Here is a 27374-nt window from a genome sequence, read left to right on the forward strand (position 1 = left end):
AGATTTTTTTTTCAATTTATTCAGAATAGGACTGGGCGATATGGGGAAAAAAATATCGTGATTTTGGCCATGAAATATTGCGTTTGCGATTTTTAAAAAATAACTTAAACAAACATTTCTTAATAAAAGATGCATTTAACTGTACAGAATCTTAAAGTACTTATCTTTCCTAAGATATGGAGAGTCCACAACGTCAATTACTAGTGGGAATATCACTCCTGGCCAGCAGGAGGAGGCAAAGAGTACCACAGCAAAGCTGTTAAGTGTCACTCCCCTAACCATAATCCCCAGTCATTCTCTTTGCCTTTGTCAATGGAGGAGGTGATGTTTGGTGTCTGAAGAAATGATATCCTTTATTGGGTACTTTCCCTGCAAGCAAGGATTGGGGGTTTAGCTTAGTCCACGTTAATCTCTTCAGTAGAGTAGTGTTTGCTTATAAGCAATTAGGAAGTTGCAAGGTAGTCCTTGCTTTGTTTCCTAACATATTGCTGCCCTACATATAAAAAGCCAGAGTTGGCTACTTGCTGGACATCTAGATTGCAGGTAAGTGCATTTTGTCTTCTAGGTACTGGAGGCTTGCACTTAACAAGAATATCGCTGCAACATTTTTATTGGGACACATTTATCCTTTAACATTGGCAGGATGCAGGCACTGATGTGAGAGACTTAGGGGAAGGATTAACATTTTATTAAAAATGTGTCTCTCTTTGTACTTAAGGGACAAATATATGTTCACAATGGTGGTACTTTTTAAGACACTATGTTGGGCAGCATAACTCAGTTTGGCAGCGTACTCTCATAGAGCTTATTGCAGAGAGAACGATTCTCACTAGGATCTTTTAAACTTATCAGCGTTACGCTTCTGGTAGGGACGGTTCCTGTCGGCTGTATTGGGAATGCGCAATTTTGCGTGTGGCACAGTTCTTTTTAGCTGATCATGTGACTCGCCTGCGCTTCCCTTCATATGCTGAGAGCGGAGCAGTGGGTTGTGACGGAGCCGTTTCCAGAGTGCTCAGAGATCTGTTTGAGGAAAAAACTGTATTACATTTTTGCAGAGGGGCCAGGTAGGAGCACCTCAGTTTATCTGAGGTGTAGAGGTGTTTTTTTTTTTTTTTTTTTTTTTTTTTTTTTAATCAGGTTATTTATATATAAAAATAATATAAGAATATCTTTAGTTTGATTCTTTGGGGGAAATTGTTTTTAACATTTTTCCTTAAAGTGACAGTTTTATTTTTTGTGTAATTCAAACTGTTTTTGGGGCCATGTCGTCTTTGGATTTGGAGCAGGAGTCTGCTCTTATGAATAATTGCTTATTGTATTTAGAGGCCCAAATTGTTACCCCTATGCAATTTTTTGTTCATGTGTAACAAGGACATTGAAATATAAAGATAAACTTCTTTTTGCTGAGCCTAATGTCTCTCAGGTTGATGCTGTTCAGGCAATGCCACAGCTTTCTCCTCAAACGTTCCAAGCCTCAATGGCGTCACATGCAGTGCCCTGCGGTTCCTCTCAGTCTCCTGGAGGCGTTTATTTGCCTGCAGAGATTGCTGCACAGGTATCATCTGCGGCATTATCTGCTTTTCCTATGCTAAAGTGAAAACGCAAGAGGAAAATTAGAGATTCAGATAGTAAGGTTTCTGTTCCACCTACTGCTACACAGGTTGCCCTTTCTCATAACTCTGATGAGGAGAATACGTCGGTAGCCTCTGAGGGTGAAATCTCAGATTCGGACAGTATAATTCCTTTATCTGATACTGAAGACGTCGACTCCGATACTCCTGTCTTTGTCAATCCTAAGAAACCTAGTAAACTTAATAAATACTATGATGTTCCTTCCTTTGTGGAGGTGTTTCCCATTTCCTGTTCCAGACCGTGTGACGGAGGTTAATGGGAGAAGCCAGGGATACCTTTTTTTTTTCTTCTTCTTTTTTTTTTTTCTTCTTCTTCTTCCCGTCTTTAAAAAGATGTTTCCTGTTGCTGACTCCATTAAAGATTCATGGCGCACGGTGCCTAAAGTAGAAGGGGCTATTTTTACTCTGACGAAGAGAACTACGATCCCTATAGAAGATAGCTGCTCCTTTAAGGATCCCATGGACAAGAAGCTCTGGAGGCTTATTTGGAAAAAGATGTATGTTCATCAGGGTCTTAAATGGCAACCTGCAGTCTGTATTGCCACAGTAGCAAGTGCTGCTTCTTATTGGTGCAATGCCTTGTCTGAATCAATTTTAACAGAGACTCCGTTGAAGGAGATCTAGGATAGGATTAAGCCTCTCAAACTAGCCAATTTCTTTATTTCTGATGCTAACATACAAATTATTAGACTAGGAGCCAATATGTCTGGCTTTACTGTCTTAGCTTGCAGGGCTTTATGGCTAAAATCTTGGTCAGCTGATGTTACCTTTAAGTCCAAGCTTCTGGCACTTCCTTACAAGGTTAAGAACTTGTTTTGGACCTGGTCTGGCAGAGATCATTTCTGATATTACGGGTGGAAAAGGGTCTTTTCTACCACAAGACAAGAAAAACAGACCTAAAGGACGTCAAAGTAATTTTCGTTCCTTTCACAACTTCAAACGAATCCTTCCTCTTCTAAGCAGTAACAGCCCAAGCCTTCCTGGAAACCCAATCGGTCTTGGAACAAGGGGAAGCAATCAAAGAAACCTGCAGCCGAGTCTAAGTCATCCAGATCAGGTAAAGAGAGGCATTCCTGAAATGCGTTCGGAATCTTTCCTCCCTGGGTGTGATTGTTCCGGTAAGGGAACAGGGTCTTGGATTCTATTCAAATCTATTCATGGTTGCCAAAAAGAGGGAACTTTTTGCCCCATTCTAGACCTAAAGTGTCTCAAGTTTCTCAGGGTACTGTCCTTCAAAATAGAAACCATTTGTTCCATTCTTCCTTTGATCCAAGAGGGTCAGTTTATGACAACCATAGACTTGAAGGATGCCTATCTTCATGTTTCCATCCACAGGGATCTTTAGAAGTTCCTGAGATTCGCCTTTCTATACAAACACTTTCAGTTTGTGGCTCTTCCTTTTGGCCTTGCCACAGCTCCCAGAATTTTCTCAAAGGTTCAGGGGGCTCTTTTGACAGTGATCAGGTCTTGGAATTGTAGTGGCGCCCTACCTGGACGACATATTGGTTCAGGCGCCATCTTTTTAACAAGCAAACTCTCATACAGAGATCTTGCCTTTTTTCTACGTTCCACGGATGGAAAGTGATTCTGGAAAGAGTTCCCTTGTTCCAGCTACCATGGTGGTTTTCTTAGGGACCATAATAGATTCCCTATCTATGAAAATTTTTCTGACGGAGATCAGAAAATCCAAAATTCTCTCATCTTGCCTCTCTACAGTCTACTGTTCGGCCATCAGTGGCTCAATGTATGGGGGTAATTGGTCTGATGGTCGCTTCCATAGACATCATTCCCTTTGCTCGATTCCATTTGAGAGCTCTGCAGTTGTGTATGCTCAGACAATGGAATGGATCTGTCTCAGAGGATAGATCTAGACCAGTCAAGAGACTCTCTCCTGTGGTGGCTTTCTCAGGAGCATCTGTCGCAGGGCACATGCTTTCGAGACCTTCCTGGGTGATTGTGACCACGGACGCCAGCCTGCTTGGCTAGGGAGCAGTCTGGGACTCATTAAAGGCACAAGGTCTATGGACTCAAGAGGAGTCTGCTCTCCCGCCATAAACATCTTGGAGTTGAGAGCGTATTACAATGCTCTGATGGCTTGGCCTCAATTGTCCTTAGCCCGGATTATCAGACTCCAGTTGAACAATATCACCTCAGTGGCTTACATCAACCACCAGGGAGGGACTCAGAGTTCCTTAGCCTTGAAGGAGGTGGTACGGATTATTCAGTGTCAAAAGCTCACAATTGTTTGTCTACCATCCATATTCCAGGAGTGGACAACTGGGAAGCGGATTTTCTGAGCAGTCAGACATTTCATCCTGGGGCGTGGTCTCTCCATCCAGAGGTGTTCTCCAGGTTAACCCTCAAATGGGGGTTTCCGAAGTTGGATCTGATGGCGTCTCGGCAGAATGCCAAACTTCCAAGGAACAGTTAAAGGTCCTTGGGATTTCGGTCTAGCATACCTGTTTCCTCAGTTTGTGCTCCTTCCACAAGTTATTGCTCGTATAAAGCAGGAGAAAGCATTGGTCATTCTAATAGCTCCTGCATGGCCTCGCAGGATCTGTTATGCAGACCTAGTGAAGATGTCATCTTTGCCACCTTGGAGATTGCCTCTGAGGAAGGACCTTCTAATTCAACAAAGGCAACTAAAAGATAGTTGCACAAAAAGAATACAATTTAGCACTCAAATCCCACACAGAAATTGTGTAATCATTATAGGTTGGTGTACGTCAACAAAAATAATTTTAAAAATCAAACTTTATTAAGTATATTTAAAAATGGGTACATTTTAAAAACAAGTAAGTTAGGTCAATATCAACTTAAAAAGACATAAAGAGACCTAAAGTAAGGATCTCACTTACTAGATTATTAGTACGGCTAGGGGGAGAGGAGAGGCTTGGCAAATATAATTTCCACATTGTAATGGTGTTTGGTGCAAACAGTTAATATTATGATGTTCAAACAAATAAACTGAAGTAACAAAATAATTGTAATAGGATATACAATTGTATGTATATAGATAGCTCTGCTCTGTGTACTGAATTGTAACTTAGCCCAGAAAATCAAAGTGAACAATTAAATTATAACTTGGATTCATTCATACTGTAACTTTTATTGACAAAATAATTGAAAAAAATGAGAAGAAATCCACACATACAATAGCTTAAGCTAAGGTTAAAAACACTTAAACCCAGTTGTATCATCAACCTCCCATATTGATTATTTAAATCTAAATGGATAGATTGAGAATATCAAAGTCAGCAGCACTAAAATAAATATAGACTAAGCCCTTGCAATCTGAGGGCTCTTAAGTAGTTATTAAAGTGTCAGTAAACTTTAAAAATAATGTTATATAATTCTGCACATAGTGCAGAATTATATAACATTATATCAGCCAAACATTATAAAACACAATTTCCCCTATTAATTAAAAAAAAACCTAAAAAACGCTGTTTCACAGACCCGCTCTCTGCTGAGCGGGTCTGTTATATTTACTCAGCGCATCGGGCCAGCTGTATAGTCACAGCCCAGCCCGACCGCGCCATAAGACTAAGTGCAGCTCGCTCCTGTGACAGGAGCGAGCTGCACTTAGTCTTATGGCGTGGTTGGGCCGGGCTGTGACTATACAGCTGGCCCGATGCGCTGAGTAAATATAACAGACCCGCTCAGCAGAGAGCGGGTCTGTGAAACAGAGGTTTTTTTTTAAATTAATAGGGGAAATTATGTTTTATAAATGTTTGGCTAATATAATGTTATATATTTCTGCACTATGTGCAGAATTATATAACATTATTTTTAAGGTTTACTGTCCCTTTAATATTTTAAATATACTGCTTGGCTAAATAATATAAGATGAGACAAAGCTTCTCCAAGAAGACCCCTGACGCGCGTTTCACAAAAACGCTTTCTCAGAGAGGGAAAGCGTGCGTCAGGGGTCTTCTTGGAGAAGCTTTGTGCCTCCTAATTTTAACCAGCTTACCTATGTTGTAAAAATATTCTATACCTTACTCCTTATATTATTTAGCCAAGCAGTATATTTAAAATATCAATAACTTAATAAGAGCCCTCGCATTGTAAGGGCTTAGTCTATATTTATTTTAGTGCTGCTGACTGACATTCTCAATCTATCCATTTAGATTTAAATAATCTCCTGCTCAGGGCATACTTTGCCTTCCCCCACCCCTTATTGTATTCTAAATACAAATAAACTGCCATTCAAATTATGTTAGTCGCTTTTCACACTTAGATGGTAATGTGGTTTGTATCCTTATAAATAATTATATCCGACAGATATTTTATGTAGCATATATGTACACTCATTTTTCTCAGATATATTGTGCTCTGGGATCCTGGAATAGATGACCAGGTTAAACTGCCTATAATGGATGTTTCCGTGACCACACAACAATCTTACTACTGAGTATTTATAGAATTACTCTGCTGTCTTAGACACATGGCAGCCTTATAAACCGGCGAAACATGTCAGGAGCAAGGGCATGTGGGACCCTTCGTTTTTAATAATCTAGTGCATATTAGGGCTGTAAATACGATATCTGAGCTGTCACACGTGAATTCTCAGATTTACTAGGCCAACTATTTGTGGTTGACTTCTTACTAGCAGGTAATTACCGGAGGTCACGTATGCTTGGGCTAATATATAAGAACTTTTTCATAAGGGTGCAATCCTCTCCCTTCAACTTCCAAAATGCTTCACATTCATGAACGATACAGTTGTTAACCTATAATACAATAATTAACAGTGCTGGAGGAGTTTAGCCTCTATGCTTGTTGGTATAACAATATTGTAATAACATTAAAGGGACATAATACTCATATGCTAAATCACTTGAAACTGATGCAGTATAACTGTAAAAAGCTGACAGAAAAATATCACCTGAGCATCTCTATGTAAAAAAGGAAGATATTTTACCTCACAATTTCCTCAGCTCAGCAGAGTAAGTTCTGTGTAAAATGTTATACTTAGCTGCTGCCCAGCTGCAGGTAAAAAAAAAATATATGAAGAAATGAACAGCAGCCAATCAGCATCAACAGTGCTGAGGTCATGAACTTTTACTGTGATCTCATAAGATTTCACTTAACTCTCATGAGATTTCATAGTAAACTTCCTTTAAACTGAATAGGGAAATAAGATGAGTGCATGAGGCTCAACCCCTTAGCTGTCCCGGGACAGACATACTGAGTTGCTGCTTTGAAGTCCTTTACAATGGGATGTGGCTACTGAGGAACTTTTTGAAGTAAAATATCTTTCTTTTTTTACATAGAGATGTTCAGGTGATATTTTCTAGTCAGCTTTTTACATCAATGCTGCATCACTTTCAAGTGTTACTAAACATTTGGGTATTATGGCCCTTAAAAACCTTTTTAGTGGCTTATGTGTTTCCACACGATAACACTGTAAAAATACAAGCTCGTTAAACGACCTTAACAAGTAATATAGTCTGTTTTCAGTAAAAGTGGATACATTGGTAGTGATTCAGTGTGTAATCTAATGCACACTACTGCTGCTAGCTAACAATAATTACTATTTCTCTGCTATACGATTTGATACTTTATATACAAATGATAATATTACAGCAGATAAAAGAGCCTAGCTAGCAACAATTATTTTAATTTTTTTTTATTACACGACTGATATTTCACATACATGTGGAAACATCATAACAGACAAAATTGCTAGCGGATATATATTTTAAAGACCGCTCTATCTTTCTTTATATATATATATATATATATATATATATATATATATATATATATATATATATATATATATATATATATATATATATATATATATATATATATATATATATATATATATGTGTATATATATATATATATATATATGTGTATATATATATATATATATGTGTATATATATATATGTATATATATATATATATATATATATATATATATACACATATATATATATATATATATATATATATATATATATATATATACACATATATATATATATATATATATACACATATATATATATATATATATATACACATATATATATATATATATATATATATATATATACACATATATATATATATATATATATATATATATATATACACATATATATATATATATATATATATATATATATACACATATATATATATATATATATATATATATATATACACATATATATATATATATATATATATATATATTAATTAGACAAGGCTGCTAGCAGATGCATATTAAGATTGTCTTATACAAACAGACCAAACATGAATAGCAGTTTTACTGTTTAAAATCTCTATGTGGCTTATGTGTATCCACATGATAATAGCGATAATATAAAACCCTTTAGGAATTTTAACAACCTACACAGCCTGTTTGTAATTTAAGTGGACACACCAGTAGGGATTTTTGGTGTAGTTCGTTACACACTACTGCTGGTTGATAGTAATAATATTCTACCTTTTGTAAATAAGTTTGATATTTCAGACACAAGTGGAAACATTATCTCAGACGCTATCGCTGGTAGATGCAGATTAAGATTACCTGGTACAAACGGATCAATACATTTACAGCAGTCACATTACTGCCTAGATTACCCACTGGGGCAACTCTAAGGATATACAAAGTGTTAAGGGCATAAGGTTAATTACCGCGGTGGATTGCCACTGCAATATAATATTAATATATATATATATATAAACACAGCTAACGTGTGAAGAATTAACTTTATAACTCAACTACCTAGCTAAGTATTTTCCAACACAGTACTTGTATTAGTCCATTCAAAAAACACACACGTTTATAAGGCTGCCATGTGTCTACGACCTTAGAATATCCAATATAGCATTATCTTCCAGAGTGGTTTATAATTTTGATCAGATATCCGCAGCAGAGTAATTATATACATACTTAGTAGTAAGATTGTTGTGTGGTCACGGAAACATCAATTATAGGCAGTTTAACCTGGTTATCTATTCCACCTGGTGTGATAGTACCCAGGATAGCACCCCATTATCAGCCCTACATTTCTCTAGTTGTTTTTAAATGTACCCATTTTTAAATATACTTAATAAAGTTTGAATTTTTTATATTTTTGTTGACGTACACCAACCTATAATAACACAATTTCTGTGTGGGATTTGAGTGCTAAAGTGTGTTAATTTTGTGCAACTATCTTTTAGTTGCCTTTGTTGAATTGTAAGTTCAGGACACAGCACCTTTGGGCTAATTTATACCTTATATAAAGCCATTTGGAATCCATTCTAGGCCCATCCATCCTAAAACTATACTCTCAGGGTCCATTTCTCCATCCAAATCTCATTTCTCTAAAGCTGACTGGAGATTGAACGCCTAATTCTGACCATTGAGACCATAATTCAGGCTTGCAAGCATGTTGCTAGAAAAATTTACCATAAGGTATGGTGTAAATACCTTTTATTGGTGTGAATCAAAGGGCTACTCTTGGAGTAGGGTCAGGATTCCTAGAATTCCATCTTTTCTCCAGGATGGTCTGGAGAAAGGATTGTCAGTCAGTTGTCTGAAAGGTCACATTTCTGCTTTTATATATTTTGTTGCACAAGCGTCTGGCGGATGTGCCAGGTGTTCAATCTTTGTCAGGCCCTAGTCAGAATTAGGCCTGTGTTTAAACCTGTTGCTCCTCCTTGGAGCCTTAACCTTGTTCTTAAGGTTTTGCAGCAGGCTCTGTTTTTGAGTCAATGCATTCCATAGATATTAAGTTGTTATCTTGGAAGGTTTTATTTCTTATTGCTATCTCTTCTGCTCGGAGAGTCTCAGAGCTCTCTGATTTGCAGTGTTATTTGCCTTACCTTATCTTTCATGCGGATAAGGCAGTCCTGTGTACTAAGTTGGGATTTCTCCCTAAAGTGATTTCGGATAGAAATATTAATCAGAAAATTGTTGTTCCTTCTCTCTGTCCCAATCCTTCTCATAAGGAACGTCTGTTGCACAACTTGGATGTTGTGTATGCTCTAAAATTCTACCTACAGGCAACTAAGGATTTCCGCCAGTCTTCTGCCCTGTTTGTTTGTTTCTCAGGAAAGCGTAAGGGTCAGAAAGCTACTGCTACTTTCTCTCTGGTTGAGAATTTATTATTCATTTTGCTTATGAGACTGCTGGTCAGCAGCCTCCTGAGAGAATTACGGCTCTTCCACGAGGACTGTCTCCTCTTCTTGGGCTTTCAAAAATGAAGCTTCTGTAGAACAGATTTTCAAGGCTGCAACTTGGTCCTCTCTGCATACTTTTTCTAAATTTTACAAATTTGATACATTTGCCTCGGCTGAGGCTTCTTTCGGGGGAGAGGTTCTTCAAGCGGTGGTGCCTTCTGTTTAGGTCTGCCTGTCTTGTTTTCCCTCCCCTAGTCATTCAGTGTCCTCTAGCTTGAGTATTGGTTCCCAGTAGTAATTGATGACATCGTGGACTCTTCATATCTTAGGAAAGAAAACAAAATGTATGCTTACCTGATAAATTTCTTTCTTCCCGGATATGGAGAGTCCACGACCCCACCCTTAATTTAAGACCGTTATTTTTGACTAAACCTCAGGCACCTTTGTGTTTTTTTCCTTTTTTTTCGGTTTGGATTATGGGTAGAGGAGTGACACTTAACAGCTTTGCTGTGGTGCTCTTTGCCGCCTCCTGCTTGCCAGTAGTGATATTCCCACTAGTAATTTATGATGTCGTGGACTCTCCATATCCGGATAGAAATTTAGCAGGTAAGGATAAATTTGTATTTCTCATTGTTCAATATAGGCTAAGAGAATTAAAATACAAACGACAAAATGGAGTTAACTCCATACACTCTGCCATCCACAAGGCCACACATACACAAACTCCACACTCGCTCTCATCCACACAGACATCCCAATACACACTTCTATCCCACACAGCTACACACAATTCTATGGCTAAGGGTCCCCTTTACCCTGCCTCCAGTCATGCTACACCCACCCACTATTTACTTCAGCCAGGTGTGTCCCCATTATACCAGATATGCCCAAGTAAGATCTCAAATCAAATAGATGGCCTATGCAGCCTCATTATGTCAGCTGTATGAGGAGATCAGCTGTTTGCCCTCTGCAATAAGACGGCCCTATTTCAGGTACACACAGATACACGTGAGACTTAATATGTGGTCCTTGCAGCCTCTATTTTGCCAATTATATGCCAAAGTGACATCACTGATCAAACACATGGCTCCAGCAAACTCCCAATATGTTAGTGAAATGGCTTCACACTGAAACTTGTTTATTAATTTGCCAAAAATGTAATGTACATTAACTTTATTTTTCTTGGTTTTAAAGTAATTTAACTCTGTGCATGTTTACTGTGCAATTGAGAGTATCCTGCAGTATCCCAAACGCTCTACCTGCAACATTCTTCTCAATGATTGTTTGATCAATGCAGAAGCTCATTAAAATCTGTCCCTAGATGGTGGCAGCAAAAACAGTAACTTTTAATATTCCGATTTGTTGAATGATTTTCAGTTTTAAACTTAATGTCCCATTAAATTAAAAGTTGACTGTTTGTGCCCTTTATGTTGAAATGTGAAACTAAGATTCTCACAGGATTTATATTAGTATTTGCACAGAAAAACTGATAAAATGTAGAGTATTTCTTAGTATGGGACTGGGATGGTATCTAAGATGAGACAGCATATAGCAAAATTTATCCACACACTTTTGCCTTTGCCCAAAGTATTGTTAAATTAACATTAACCCGTTGGATGCCAAAGGGCTTTACAACATTGTTGCACAGTGTGCTGATGCCTTCTCCATTCACTGTCATGGTCATGCATGTAATGGAGTGTCAACCAAGGGGTTAAACCTTCTTGTTATCCCTCCTCACTCCTGATTTGTATTGCCTGTCAGCATTCTTTATCTGCTTTCATGTCTGAGTAGCTCTGCTTGCCTCTCTTGCAGCAGACATGAAAACAGAAAAAGAACGTTGTCTCAGGCAGTAAAAGCAGAAGATGTCTCTGTTTTTTTCCAACAGAAGCTAGGTCATATCAAACAATAAAAAGCACCTACTTCTTTTAACGGCAGACCTCTCCCCTTTTTTGATAGCCTATACCTGTGTTCCTTTCCTGCACATGCTGCCATCAGCTACGGGGAGAAATTATTTTGTCTAGGATGTGGGGGGGGGGGGGGGGGGGGGAGAATCATTTTGCTTACAAAAGGCATAAATCTTAGACAGTGTACATAGTTAAACTGGTGGAGGCAGCAACTCATAAATTAAGTTACTTTTAAAATATAATTATTCCTTTTTCTGGTTCCACAATTAGAGAAGTATGGTAAGCAATAAGCATGCTTCCCTCACCCCCCTCATCTTATTTTTACTTCACGGCCACACAGTGCAAAAAAAAAAATCTTTATATTACCATCTGGTCTCACATAAAACAGATTGTTTGCTTGCTGTAATGGGGTTTATGCTGTGCCCTCATGTTACAGATTGTCATCACCCTTTACATACCCAGTTATCACACATGCTGAGCCTTTTACTCCCTCTGTGTCTACCACATCCTTCACCTGTGCTGTCTAAAGTTCCTTAACACCCGGTGTCGGCTGTCACTGCACTGACTACTCTAGCCATGCTGTTGAGCGGCATTATTCTATTAGTCTTCCCGCCCACCTAGCTTAAAGGTAACTGCAACATTTTAAAATGCAGGATTTTTTTTTTTGTTTAAAAAAAATCGCATACCCTGTCCGTTTCATGTTACAGCGATTTTAAATTGCGATTAATCGCATCATGCGATTAATTATGCAGCCCTTATTCAGTATTAATTGGGTAAACCCAACCTATTGGTTTTAGAGGATGATATTGTCCTACTCCTTTGATCAGAAGTGGAAAGTTAAACATGTCTCCTCTGGGTTCAGTAGCTCACTTGAAGCTACTGCGATCAGTCACGCTCAATCTTCTGATGTGGATTCCTTGACTATCTCTGAAGGGGTGCTGTCATCCTCTGACACCTGAGAAAAAATACAGGTTTCAGAAGAAATTGATTTCAGATTTACAATTGAACATCTGAGGTATTTACTTAAAGTGTCATAAAACAGGTTGAGATCTGAGCATATCCTAAAAGGGCAAATTCATTTAAAATTGTTTAAAAATTGCTGGCAAGTATTTTAAAATTTTCAAAAATAAGCAAAATGAATAACATAGCTAAACTGTTTGGAACAGCTAACTCCACCCCTCTTATCAGTGTTTAGACACAGGAATTGTATTTCAACTGAGTTCACAGCTTCTAGGCATGGTCCAGCAGATAATCCCTATTCACTTTTGCATTTTACCAAAAGAACAAACCTAGGTACAGCCATAAAAGGAATTGTGTGGGGGGGGAGTTAGAGATTTACAATTCAGAAACTAAACAGAAAGGGTTAATGGCGAGGCACTGCAGTATAAATTTGCAGGTAAAGTAATTAAAGTACATATATTATTTTGTCTTTATCCCAACTTGTTTTATCTCCCTTTAAAGAGGTTTTGTCCATGTTGGACTTACCTGAGTCTAAACCAGCTGAGGAAAAACAGGTACACAAACTGGATATAGTGTTTAGACCTAAGTTAAAGACTTCTAAAGTGTTCCCAGTACCTTCATTTCCCCTTCTCCTAATTTTAAGAAAATGTTTCCAGTCCCTGATCATTTAGAAGTGTGGAATATGGTTCCTTAAGTGGATGGTGCTATTTCCACTCTGGCAAAATGCACTACAATCCCTCTAGATCACTGGTTTTCAAACCTCTTCTCATGCCTCCCTAACAGGCCACATTTTGAAGTTATCTGAACTGGAAATTTCCCCTTTTGTGTCCACTTTTTTTCTACTTTATAATGTATACAAGTACATAGGGAGAGGCAGCACTTCATAGAGGGATTATATTATTGGTCCCCCAATTGAGTAGTCTTTACACACACAGCACACAGTGTCAGTAATTCGCTTTCTTTTGAGAATCTGAACTGGAGCACAGGTAAAATAATCAGCTGATTAGTAAACATGGTTATTTTACCTGCTCTCATTCAAGGTAATCCAGAAAACCTGGACTGTTGGGGCCAGAGGACAGGTTTGAAAACCAGTGCTCTAGAGCAGTGGTTCCCAACCGCGGTCTTCAAGATCCCCCACCAGTCCTGGTTTTCATTATAGCTGAACTAGAGCACAGGTGAAATGAGAGCTGGTTGGTTACTGATCAGCTGATTATTTCACCTGTTCACTGGTTCAGCTATAATGAAAACCCCCAAGGCAGAACATGCTGCATTTTCTGCAATAACATCTCAGATCACTGCATGTCTGAAGAAAGGACACATGCAGGAACTGTTAGCGCTTTCACTTTGCAGCGCTGCTCCACATCAGGCTGTTCTCTTCAAACAGAGCTTTGCTCTGGCTGCACTGTGCAAGTTTTTCTTAACACAGCGCATCCACAGCAAAGTGCTGTTTGAAGTGAAAAGTCAAATATGCTGCATAGCAGTAGATTGTTGAATGGTTCTCAGATTTTTTTTTTTTCAAACCTGCCCCTAGCCTTTCCCAGTCTGCAAAGTTGTTTTCTTTCATGTAATTAACAAGAGTCCATGAGCTAGTGACGTATGGGATATACATTCCTACCAGGAGGGGCAAAGTTTCCCAAACCTTAAAATGCCTATAAATACACCCCTCACCACACCCACAAATCAGTTTTACAAACTTTGCCTCCAAGGGAGGTGGTGAAGTAAGTTTGTGCTAGATTCTACGTTGATATGCGCTCCGCAGCAAGTTGGAGCCCGGTTTTCCTCTCAGCGTGCAGTGAATGTCAGAGGGATGTGAGGAGAGTATTGCCTATTGAATGCAGTGATCTCCTTCTACGGGGTCTATTTCATAAGGTTCTCTGTTATCGGTCGTATAGATTCATCTCTTACCTCCCTTTTCAGATCGACGATATACTCTTATATTTACCATTTCCTCTACTGATTCTCGTTTCAGTACTGGTTTGGCTTTCTACAAACATGTAGATGAGTGTCCTGGGGTAAGTAAGTCTTATTTTCTGTGACACTCTAAGCTATGGTTGGGCACTTTATTTATAAAGTTCTAAATATATGTATTCAAACATTTATTTGCCTTGACTCAGAATGTTCAACTTTCCTTATTTCCAGACAGTCAGTTTCATATTTGGGATTATGCTTTAAATTATCATATTTTTTCTTACCTCAAAAATTTGACTTTTTTCCCTGTGGGCTGTTAGGCTCGCGGGGGCTGAAAATGCTTCATTTTATTGTGTCATTCTTGGCGCGGACTTTTTTGGCGCAAAAATTATTTTCCGTGTCGCCGGAAGTTGCGTCATTTTTGACGTTATTTTGCGCCAAAAATGTCGGCGTTCCGGATGTGGCGTCATTTTTGGCGCCAAAAGCATTTAGGCGCCAAATAATGTGGGCGTCTTATTTGGCGCCAAAAAATATGGGCGTCGCTTTTGTCTCCACATTATTTCAGTCTCATTTTTCATTTGCTTCTGGTTGCTAGAAGCTTGATGTTTGGCATTTTTTTCCCATTCCTGAAACTGTCTTATAAGGAATTTGATCTATTTTGCTTTATATGTTGTTTTTTCTCTTACATATTGCAAGATGTCTCACGTTGCATCTGAGCCAGAAGATACTACAGGAAAACCACTGCCTGCTGGATCTACCAAAGCTAAGTGTATCTGCTGTAAACTTTTGGTAGCTATTCCTCCAGCTGTTGTTTGTAATAATTGTCATGACAAACTTGTTAAAGCAGATAATATTTCCTTTAGTGATGTACCATTGCCTGTTGCAGTTCCCTCAACATCTAAGGTGCAGAATGTTCCTGATAACATAAGAGATTTTGTTTCTGAATCCATAAAGAAGGCTTTGTCTGTTATTTCTCCTTCTAGTAAACGTAAAAAGTCTTTTAAATCTTCTCTCTCTACAGATGAATTTTTAAATGAACACCATCATTCTGATTCTTTGGACTCTTCTGGTTCAGAGGATTCTGTCTCAGAGATTGATGCTGATAAATCTTCATATTTATTTAAGATGGAATTTATTCGCTCTTTACTTAAAGAAGTACTAATTGCTTTAGAAATAGAGGATTCTAGTCCTCTTGATACTAATTCTATACGTTTGGATAAGGTTTTTAAAGCTCCTGCGGTTATTCCAGAAGTCTTTCCTGTTCCTAATGCTATTTCTGCAGTAATTGCTAAGGAATGGGATAAATTGGGTAATTCATTTACTCCTTCTAAACGTTTTAAGCAATTATATCCTGTTCCGCCTGACAGGTTAGAATTTTGGGACAAAATCCCTAAAGTTGATGGGGCTATTTCTACCCTTGCTAAACGTACTACCATTCCTACGTCAGATGGTACCTCGTTTAAAGATCCTTTAGATAGAAAAATTGAATCTTTTCTAAGAAAAGCTTATCTATGTTCAGGTAATCTTCTTAGACCTGCTATATCATTGGCTGATGTTGCTGCAGCTTCAACTTTTTGGTTGGAAACTCTAGCGCAACAAGTAACAAATCGTGATTCTCATGATATTATTATTCTTCTCCAGCATGCTAATAATTTCATCTGTGATGCCATTTTTGATATTATTAGAGTTGATGTTAGATTTATGTCTCTGGCTATCTTAGCCAGAAGAGCTTTATGGCTTAAGACTTGGAATGCTGATATGGCTTCTAAATCAACTCTACTTTCCATTTCTTTCCAGGGAAACAAATTATTTGGTTCTCAGTTGGATTCTATTATTTCAACTGTTACTGGTGGGAAAGGAACTTTTTTACCACAGGATAAAAAGTCTAAAGGTAAAAACAGGGCTAACAATCGTTTTCGTTCCTTTCGTTTCAACAAAGAACAAAAGCCTGATCCTTCGTCCTCAGGAGCAGTTTCAGTTTGGAAACCATCTCCAGTCTGGAATAAATCCAAGCCTGCTAGAAAGGCAAAGCCTGCTTCTAAGTTCACATGAAGGTACGGCCCTCATTCCAGTTCAGCTGGTAGGGGGCAGGTTACGTTTTTTCAAAGAAATTTGGATCAATTCTGTTCACAATCTTTGGATTCAGAACATTGTTTCAGAAGGGTACAGAATTGGTTTCAAGATGAGACCTCCTGCAAAGAGATTTTTTCTTTCCCATGTCCCAGTAAATCCAGTGAAAGCTCAAGCATTTCTGAATTGTGTTTCAGATCTAGAGTTGGCTGGAGTAATTATGCCAGTTCCAGTTCCGGAACAGGGGATGGGGTTTTATTCAAATCTCTTCATTGTACCAAAGAAGGAGAATTCCTTCAGACCAGTTCTGGATCTAAAATTATTGAATCGTTATGTAAGGATACCAACGTTCAAGATGGTAACTGTAAGGACTATATTGCCTTTTGTTCAGCAAGGGAATTATATGTCCACAATAGATTTACAGGATGCATATCTGCATATTCCAATTCATCCAGATCATTATCAGTTCCTGAGATTCTCTTTTCTAGACAAGCATTACCAATTTGTGGCTCTACCGTTTTGGCCTTGCTACAGCTCCAAGAATTTTCACAAAGATTCTCGGTGCCCTTCTGTCTGTAATCAGAGAACAGGGTATTGTGGTATTTCCTTATTTGGACGATATCTTGGTACTTGCTCCGTCTTTACATTTAGCAGAGTCTCATACAAATCGACTTGTGTTGTTTCTTCAAGATCATGGTTGGAGGATCAATTTACCAAAAAGTTCTTTGATTCCTCAAACAAGGGTAACCTTTCTGGGTTTCCAGATAGATTCAGTGTCCATGACTTTGTCTTTAACAGACAAGAGACGTCTAAAATTGATTACAGCCTGTCGAAACCTTCAGTCTCAATCATTCCCTTCGGTAGCCTTATGCATGGAAATTCTAGGTCTTATGACTGCTGCATCGGACGCGATCCCCTTTGCTCGTTTTCACATGCGACCTCTTCAGCTCTGTATGCTGAACCAATGGTGCAGGGATTACACGAAGATATATCAATTAATATCTTTAAAACCGATTGTTCGGCACTCTCTAACGTGGTGGACAGATCACCATCGTTTAATTCAGGGGGCTTCTTTTGTTCTTCCGATCTGGACTGTAATTTCAACAGATGCAAGTCTCACAGGTTGGGGAGCTGTGTGGGGATCTCTGACGGCACAAGGAGTTTGGGAATCTCAGGAGGTGAGATTACCGATCAATATCTTGGAACTCCGTGCAGTTTTCAGAGCTCTTCAGTTTTGGCCTCTTCTGAAGAGAGAATCGTTCATTTGTTTTCAGACAGACAATGTCACAACTGTGGCATACATCAATCATCAAGGAGGGACTCACAGTCCTCTGGCTATGAAAGAAGTATCTCGAATTTTGGTTTGGGCGGAATCCAGCTCCTGTCTAATCTCTGCGGTTCATATCCCAGGTGTAGACAATTGGGAAGCGGATTATCTCAGTCGCCAAACGTTGCATCCGGGCGAATGGTCTCTTCACCCAGAGGTATTTCTTCAGATTGTTCAATTGTGGGGGCTTCCAGAGATAGATCTGATGGCCTCTCATCTAAACAAGAAACTTCCCAGGTATCTGTCCAGATCCCGGGATCCTCAGGCGGAGGCAGTGGATGCATTATCACTTCCTTGGAAGTATCATCCTGCCTATATCTTTCCGCCTCTAGTTCTTCTTCCAAGAGTATTCTCCAAGATTCTGAGGGAATGCTCGTTTGTTCTGCTAATAGCTCCGGCATGGCCTCACAGGTTTTGGTATGCGGATCTTGTCCGGATGGCATCTTGCCAGCCATGGACTCTTCCGTTAAGACCAGACCTTCTGTCACAAGGTCCTTTTTTCCATCCGGATCTGAAATCCTTAAATTTAAAGGTATGGAGATTGAACGCTTGATTCTTGGTCATAGAGGTTTCTCTGACTCCGTGATTAATACTATGTTACAGGCTCGTAAATCTGTATCTCGAGAGATATATTATAGAGTCTGGAAGACTTATATTTCTTGGTGTCTTTCTCATCATTTTTCTTGGCATTCTTTTAGAATACCGAGAATTTTACAGTTTCTTCAGGATGGTTTAGATAAGGGTTTGTCCGCAAGTTCTTTGAAAGGACAAATCTCCGCTCTTTCTGTTCTTTTTCACAGAAAGATTGCTATTCTTCCTGATATTCATTGTTTTGTACAAGCTTTGGTTCGTATAAAACCTGTCATTAAGTCAATTTCTCCTCCTTGGAGTTTGAATTTGGTTCTGGGAGCTCTTCAAGCTCCTCCGTTTGAACCTATGCATTCATTGGACATTAAATTACTTTCTTGGAAAGTTTTGTTCCTTTTGGCCATCTCTTCTGCTAGAAGAGTTTCTGAATTATCTGCTCTTTCGTGTGAGTCTCCTTTTCTGATTTTTCATCAGGATAAGGCGGTGTTGCGAACTTCTTTTGAATTTTTACCTAAAGTTGTGAATTCCAACAACATTAGTAGAGAAATTGTGGTTCCTTCATTATGTCCTAATCCTAAGAATTCTAAGGAGAAATCATTGCATTCTTTGGATGTTGTTAGAGCTTTGAAATATTATGTTGAAGCTACGAAATCTTTCCGTAAGACTTCTAGTCTATTTGTTATCTTTTCCGGTTCTAGGAAAGGCCAGAAAGCTTCTGCCATTTCTTTGGCATCTTGGTTGAAATCTTTAATTCATTTTGCCTATGTTGAGTCGGGTAAAATTCCGCCTCAAAGAATTACAGCTCATTCTACTAGGTCAGTATCTACTTCCTGGGCGTTTAGGAATGAAGCTTCGGTTGACCAGATCTGCAAAGCAGCAACTTGGTCCTCTTTGCATACTTTTACTAAATTCTACCATTTTGATGTATTTTCTTCTTCTGAAGCAGTTTTTGGTAGAAAAGTTCTTCAGGCAGCGGTTTCAGTTTGAATCTTCTGCTTATGTTTTTTGTTAAACTTTATTTTGGGTGTGGATTATTTTCAGCAGGAATTGGCTGTCTTTATTTTATCCCTCCCTCTCTAGTGACTCTTGTGTGGAAAGATCCACATCTTGGGTAGTCATTATCCCATACGTCACTAGCTCATGGACTCTTGTTAATTACATGAAAGAAAACATAATTTATGTAAGAACTTACCTGATAAATTCATTTCTTTCATATTAACAAGAGTCCATGAGGCCCACCCTTTTTTGTGGTGGTTATGATTTTTTTGTATAAAGCACAATTATTCCAATTCCTTATTTTATATGCTTCGCACTTTTTTTCTTATCACCCCACTTCTTGGCTATTCGTTAAACTGATTTGTGGGTGTGGTGAGGGGTGTATTTATAGGCATTTTAAGGTTTGGGAAACTTTGCCCCTCCTGGTAGGAATGTATATCCCATACGTCACTAGCTCATGGACTCTTGTTAATATGAAAGAAATGAATTTATCAGGTAAGTTCTTACATAAATTATGTTTTTTCTGAATGTAAGACATTCTTATGAGAAATGCATCTTTTTTTATTACTGAATTTCTATGTTAGACTAAGAGAAAAGGAAACAAATTTATTCAAGAGATATTTTACAATTGATATGTTTATCTACAGCTAATTATATTAAACTGCTGTAATATATTCTAAAACTTTTAAAACTGTTATTCTCCAATTGACCAACACACTTCAATTGAACTGGTGCTTTAGTGTAAATGCCTAATTTAAAATTGATTTATATTTAAAAATCTGCAGAAAAATTTTCACTAAAAAAAATCTCATTGCAGAAAGTGAAAAAAGTTCTGCCTCTGTGATGAAAACCAGGACTGTTGGGGGTACTTGAGGACCTCTGCTCTAGATCATAGCACTTCCTTTAAGGATCCTATGGATTAGAGGTATATCTAAGGAAAGTTTTTCTTAAAGTTGGTTTGCTCTTACAGCCTGCTTTAGGTATTTCAGCGGTGGCTGGAGCTGCCACCTTTTGGCGTGATTCCTTATCCGAACTGATTTTGGTGCAGTCTCCATTGGAAGATATTCAAGACCGTATTTGTGCCCTAAATACGGCAAATTCTTTTATTTGTGATGTCATTATCCAAATTATTCGCCTCAATGCTAAAACCTCTGGTTTTGTGGTGCTCACTCAAAGGGCTCTATGGTTAAAGTCCTGGTCAGCGGTTATGGTTTCCAAGTCAGGAGGGTCAGTTCATGACTACCATAGATCTGAATGATGCATATCTGCACATCCCCATCTTACATAAATTAATTTGTGTTTTCCTTACTGGACAATCACTTCCAGTTCATAGCTCTTCCATTTGGATTAGCTACTGCTCCAAGGATCTTGACAAAGTTCCTAGGGGCCCACCTTGCGGTAGTCAGACTGCAAAGGATTGCTGTGGCGCCGTACTTGGACAACATCTTGGTTGAAGCGCTATCTTTAGCAAACTTTCACACAGAGAAGCTACTTTGGTATTTTCAAACTCATGGCTGGACAGTAAATCTGGAAAAGAGTGCTCATGTTCCCAACACGAGAGTGATCTTCCTCGGGATCCTGATAGATACTGTCAGCATGCACATTTATTTTACTGACCAACGCAGGAAGAAACTTCAGGCTGCCTGCTGTCAATTTCAAACCATTCCTTGACCTTTGGTGGCTCAATACAAGGAAGTGGTAGGTCTTATGGTGGCGGCTTCAGTTGCTATTCTTTTTACTTGATTTCATCGGAGACCTCTACAATTATGTATGCTCCGGCAGTGGAATGGGATTCACTCAGACCTGTCTCAGGAAATATCTCTGGACCCAGTGACGAGAGAATCTCTCTCCTGGTGGCTGTCTCAGTAGCTTCTCTGTGTGAAAGTAAGCCGGGGAATGTTTTTTTTTTTTTTTTTTTTCTTCTTCTTCTATGCCCTTCATGGGATATTTTAACATATGCGACTGACAGGCTGGGGCGCTGTGTGGAGGGTCCCTGAGAGCTCAGGAGATCTAACGTCCAAAGGAAGCAATCCTCCCTATCAACATTGTAGAACTCAGGGCCATTTTCAATGCACTCCAGTCGTGGCCACAATTGTGTTCCATCCGTTTTATTAGTTTCAAATTGGACAACATCACTAACTACGGTGGCCTATGTCAACCTCCAGGGTGGAACTTGTGGCTTTCTGCAGATAAAATAAGTTTCTCGTATTCTTTAGTGGGCGAAGACCTATCAATGCCAAATATCAGCTATCCACATTCCAGGTGTGGACAATTGGGATGCAGACTTTCTAAGCAGTTAGACTCTGCACTCCGAGGAATGATCGGTAAACCAGTATGTGTTTGGTGAGATCACCCGTAGGTGGGGTACCCGGAGATAGATGTGTTGGCCATATGCCAAATGCTCAATGCCAAACTGCCACGATACGGATTGAGGTTGAAAGATCCTCAAGCAGAATTGGGGGATGCTTTAGCAGTTCCATGACACTTCAATCTAGTATATCTTTTTCCTTCCAATTGTTCTAATTCCTGGAGTTATAGCTAGCATCAAGCAGGAGGGAATTCCAAGGATCCTGTTAGCTCCGGCATGGCCATGCCGACTTGGTATGCAGATCTAGTGAGGATCTCGTCTTCTCCTCCATGGCAGTGTCCAATCTTCTACCAAGATCTACATTCTCTGAAGCTGACTGCATAGAGATTGATAGTCTTGTCTCAGAGAGGGTTCTTTTAGTCTGTTATTGATGCCTGTTGCCAGACTGATTTATTACAAAGTATGGAGAACTTATCTATCTTGGTGTGCGGTTTGGGATTTTCCCTGGCACAAGGGGAAGACTCCATGCATATCCTTCAATTTCTTCAGGATGATTTAGAGAAGACCCTTTCTGCTAGTTCTCTTAAGGGCCAAATTTCTGCTCTTTCTGTTTTGTTACAAAAGTTGTCTCGTTAGCCTGAACAAACGATTGAACATCTGGCAATTACTATAATTAGATCTGTTTTTAAATCTGTTTTTCCTCATTGGAGCCTTAATCTTATTCTTAGTTTGTCAACAGGCTCTGTTTGAGCCTATGCATTCTCTTGATATTAAACTTCTAACTTGGAAGGTTGTGTTTTTGTTAGCCATTTCTTCTGCTCGTAGAGTCTCCGAGTTGTTTGCTCTTCATTGTGATCTGTTTTTCATGCTGATAAGGCTGTTCTGCAAACAAAGATGGGGTTTTTACCTGAGGTTATTTCGCCAAACAAAATTAATCATGAAATTGTCATTCAGTCTTTTTGTCCCAATCCTCTTCCTTCTAAGGATAGGGTTTTTACATAATTTGGACGTGTTTTAGAGTGTTGAAGTTCTATTTTCAAGCTACCAAGGAGTTTCGTCAATCATCTTCCTTATTTTTCCTTAATTCTGGTAAGTGCAAAGGTCAGAAGTCCACTGCTTTTTCTGTTTCCTTCTGGATCAGAAGTTTGATTTGCATGTCATATTTGGAAGCGGGTCAGCAGCCTTCATCACGAATCACGGCACATTCTACTTGTTAGGTTTCTTCTTCCCTGGCCTTCAAGAATGACGCTATAGTCGAACAGATATGTAAGGCTGCTATTTGCATGCGTTCATAACATTTTATCTATTTATTTTTTTTTGACTCTGCAGAGGCACCCTTTGGGATAGAGGTTCTTCAAGCAGTGATGCCTAGTATTTAGGACTGCCTTCCCTCCCTATTCATTTCGTGTTCTCCACAGCTTGGGTATTAGTTTCCAAAAGGTAATGAATGAAATTGTGGCTGCCATTAGAAAGAAAACCATAATTTATGCTTACCTTATAAAATATTTTCTTTCTTGGCTGTGAGTCCACAAACCAGCCCTGTCTTAATTTAGTGGTGGCAGTCTTTTGGCACCTCTATACGCTTTGTGTCTCTCTACGTTTCCTTATCCTTGGCTTGAACTACTGAGAGGGTAGGGGAAGTGGGAGGGATATGTAAAGCTTTGTTGGGGGTGTCGTTGCCTACTCCTGGTGGTCAGCTGAAGCATAAGTAATGAATGAATTTGTGGACTCTCACTGCCAAGAAAGAAAAGATTTTATCAGGTAAGCATAAATTATGTTTTAAAACTTCTGAATCATAATAGTTTAATTGTGAATTTACTGTCCATTTTTTTTTTTTAATAGGGTTTTGATTTCTTAATTTATTTTATAGCCTTAAGCATACATTAGGGGCTCATTTTATTTCATTTTGTTTTCAGTTCTAATTTTTAAATGACAACATTTTAATAGGTTTTGTTTTCCTGTTTAGGCAACACTGCTCTTACGTATGCCTGTGCAGGGGGTTTTGTTGATGTAGTAAAAGTTTTGCTGAAAGAAGGTGCCAACATTGAAGATCATAATGAAAATGGACATACACCCTTAATGGAAGCTGCAAGTGCTGGTCACGTTGAAGTGGCAAAGGTTTTGTTGGAATTTGGAGCAGGCATTAATACGCATTCAAATGAATTCAAGGAAAGTGCACTTACTCTGGCGTGCTATAAAGGTACAGTATTTGAGTATTTTTCATTTTGTTCAGTCATTTTGCTCTTGATTTCTGGTTAACCAATCAACAATTGCTAAAACTGCTCTATAAGGGAGATATATTATAACCGAAAGAAAGAACTAGTCTATCATGGCAGAAAAAGTAGCAAAAGACTGGTGGTGTAGTTTTTGCTCTGTAGCACCTTTTGAAATGTGTTATATTAAGTTACTTCTAAGTCTCTGTAGAAGCTGTATAAAAGTTTGTTAGAAATATAACTTTAGCACTAACAACAATATTTTGTCAGCACACTGTTTTGGTGTCTTCAGAGACCTTGTTTGTGGCAAACACATAAGATAACTATCTCTTTATAGCAGACTTTGCCATATATTCCTAGTTGTTATAACCACATCTCCTTAGTGAGGTCATGGATGAGGGAGGAAACAACCTTGGCTTTGTGGAAAGGAGGATTACCCCTAAAAGAGGCAATGCCTTTGTCATCAAATCATTTAGAGCAGTGGTTCCCAAACATTTTCAGGTCTCTGCACACTTGGTTCTAAAAACTCACCATCGTTGCGCCCCTAACGTAACCCATAAAATATTTTTCAGAACAGCAGTGTGCAACCCCTAATAAAGATAACACAATTCAACTTAAATCAAATTTTAATTTTTTTATTTTTATTAAAACTGTATTATATTCAAGTACTAGCTTTTTAAAATTTGATAGTTACTGTGCAAGTCTTAAACAGCATTTAGCAATTACAGGTGTACCCCGCTCATACAGCGGGTTAGGGACCGGAGCCCCGCTGTAAAGTGAAAACCGGCTTAAAGTGAAACAAGGCAGTTTTGGCTTTCTTTTCACTTACCAGTGTGTTTAATGACTTGAAAACATGTTTGAACTAAAATATATATATATTTAACCCTCGCACAGTATTCAATAAATACTGTACCTGTAAAATAGTGACAATTACTGTAGTACAATTTGCCAGACTATGTCACTGAGACACAGATTGCACTGTAATGATGTTAACAGAGTGAACTAAGCATAACAAAATGGTGCCAGTCACTTTTCTCGCAATCTCACAATGATTACAACACTTATTCAAAATCCTTGGAGGTTGAACTTCAGCCCCACAAAGCGCTGTATTAGCGAAGCGCTGTAAAGTGAGGTATATCTGTACTTAATTGTTAAAAAAAACCTCTTAATCTGATGGTTGGACTTGAATTGATGCCCAGTTTCCCAATCTCTGGTTTCCTCACTACAGAAGCCTGTGCATTTTACAGATTCAGAGTGCGTGCAGGGGCAATAAAAGTTCATTCAAAAATTAAACTAGTCAAACTAATCTAAATAATCTTGCTACTTCTTCAAATTGTTTTCTACTCCAGCCACAGTGTAGGGAAGCTGTGCGCATCTTAAACTTTTAGTTTTGCACTCCCTAAAAAGTTTCTGTGCATGCGCACAAGTGTACAGAACAGTTGTTGTACTACTGCACCAATAAATCAACTTTATAAAAAGTGTATTCTACTTACTGAAGTGTTGCACCAACACATTATTTTTGATGACAGAGGACGGTTAACTGTATACAGAGCTACTCACGCAAACGCAGCAGGTATTTACAATCTGAATGTCTCTTTCAACTTTTTCTCGTTGACTAAACAGAAATAACATAACTAAATGTATAGCCAAACAAAAATAAAAAATGATATAGGTTGCAGGGTTTCAGATTACTGGTTGTTATGATTTCTCCATAACTAAGTGCAGTTGTTACATACAGGCTAAAGTGTGCATGTCAAATGGGCTAAGTTTCATGCAAATCACACCTGGGTATCATGAAGGCCCAACAAATTCCACCTGTGTTCTAGTGAGAGTGAAGGAGGCCTTGTGTATGAGTGGTGTTTTCAAGGGTGTTTCGCCTTCCGTGTACTGGACTCTCACAAAAACACCATATCATAGTATAGACTTATGTTCCCTGTCCTAAGATAATAAAAGCGTTCCATCATCAGGGAGTGGTCTATTAGCACTCTCCACTCTTGCTCAGAAGGAATATTGGGGGATTTCCAGTTTCTTGGAATCAATTGTTTCGCTGAATGAAGTAAGATTTGAAAAAGGGGTTTCCCGATTCTACAGGTAACTTTTTGTCTTTCATTAAGCAGTGCTATATCTGGAGTGAAAAATATTTGTAAGTGCAGGATTGAGTTAATGTTGTTTGATATCATCCCCCAATAGGATTCTATCTCCCCACACTGCCACCAAATGTATAAGAAGGTCCCTCTTTGTCCACACCCTCTCCAGCATTTATCACTGGCTTTTGTGAACATATATTGGATTCTTGTAGGAGTCAGATACCAGCGCATCATGACCTTAATATTTTGTTTCAAGTGCTTTGTACGGGTGTGCCGATTTCACTAGTGTTTCAAGTCTCGCCTTCCAGGCTTTGCTGGTTGTTTGGGTGTCCAGCTCCCTTTCCCATCCTCTAATATAGCTAGGCAGTGTGGGGATTTTGCAGTTTAGAAGTAATTTATATAAGAGATGAGTTTCTTGGGAGCTGTGCTACAAGAGCATATTTTTTCAAACGCAGTAAGGTCGCGTGTCATATTGTTTTTGTGTTTGTGCATAATTATGAAATTAGACTTTTGTTGGTATCCAGGGTTTCAGAAAATAATCTCCTAAATGGTCTATCTGGCTTTTGGGTAGGGGTTTCCCATTTTGGGTTAGGAGATAAATAGGGAGTGCATTAATGAAATCAGGCTTGCTTGCTCTCCGATACTCTTTGCCTGCTGGGAAATCTCGGAGATTGAGCAGGGTGGCCAAAGGGAGTATTTGGTTGATAATGTGGGGTATTTGTTGCGCATGCGGTTCCAGTGTAGCCAAGTCATGTTTACTGTTGAGGATAGAGAAATTATGGATATATGTGCTACGTCTGGATTCCAACAAAGAGTACCTAAATTGTTTGTCATATCAGTCACAAGTTGTCCAACTTTTACAGGCATCAGTGTTAGAAGTGGTCCATTAAACCACTTTCTCTTGTAAGGTGTATCCAGTCCATGGGTTCATCCATTACTTGTGGGATATTCTCCTTCCCAACAGGAAGTTGCAAGTGGACACCCACAGCAGAGCTGTCTATATAGCTCCTCCCCTAACTGCCACCCCCAGTCATTCTCTTGCAACTCTCGACAAGAAAGGAAGCATCAAGAGATATGTGGTGACTTATTGTAGTTTTACCTTCAATCAAGAGTTTGTTATTTTTAAACGGTACCGGCGTTGTACTGTTTTTCTCTCAGGACGAAATTAGAAGAAGAGTTCTGCCTGGAGATTTGATGATCTTAGCGGTTTGTAACTAAGGTCCATTGCTGTTCTCACACATAACTGATGA

General features: G+C 38.7%; 1 protein-coding gene across 1 annotated transcript in view; it reads left to right on the forward strand.

The window, feature by feature from the left end:
• Positions 1–27374, forward strand: part of ANKHD1 (ankyrin repeat and KH domain containing 1) — a gene marked incomplete in the record, with an annotated part of 1187903 nt that overhangs the window by 54930 nt on the left and 1105599 nt on the right. The window contains 1 exon segment of the mRNA XM_053717232.1: positions 23791–24024. Within this exon segment, the coding sequence (XP_053573207.1) occupies positions 23791–24024 (234 nt within the window).

This window comes from Bombina bombina, chromosome 6 (assembly GCF_027579735.1).
Source record: "Bombina bombina isolate aBomBom1 chromosome 6, aBomBom1.pri, whole genome shotgun sequence".
Classification (NCBI taxonomy): domain Eukaryota; kingdom Metazoa; phylum Chordata; class Amphibia; order Anura; family Bombinatoridae; genus Bombina; species Bombina bombina.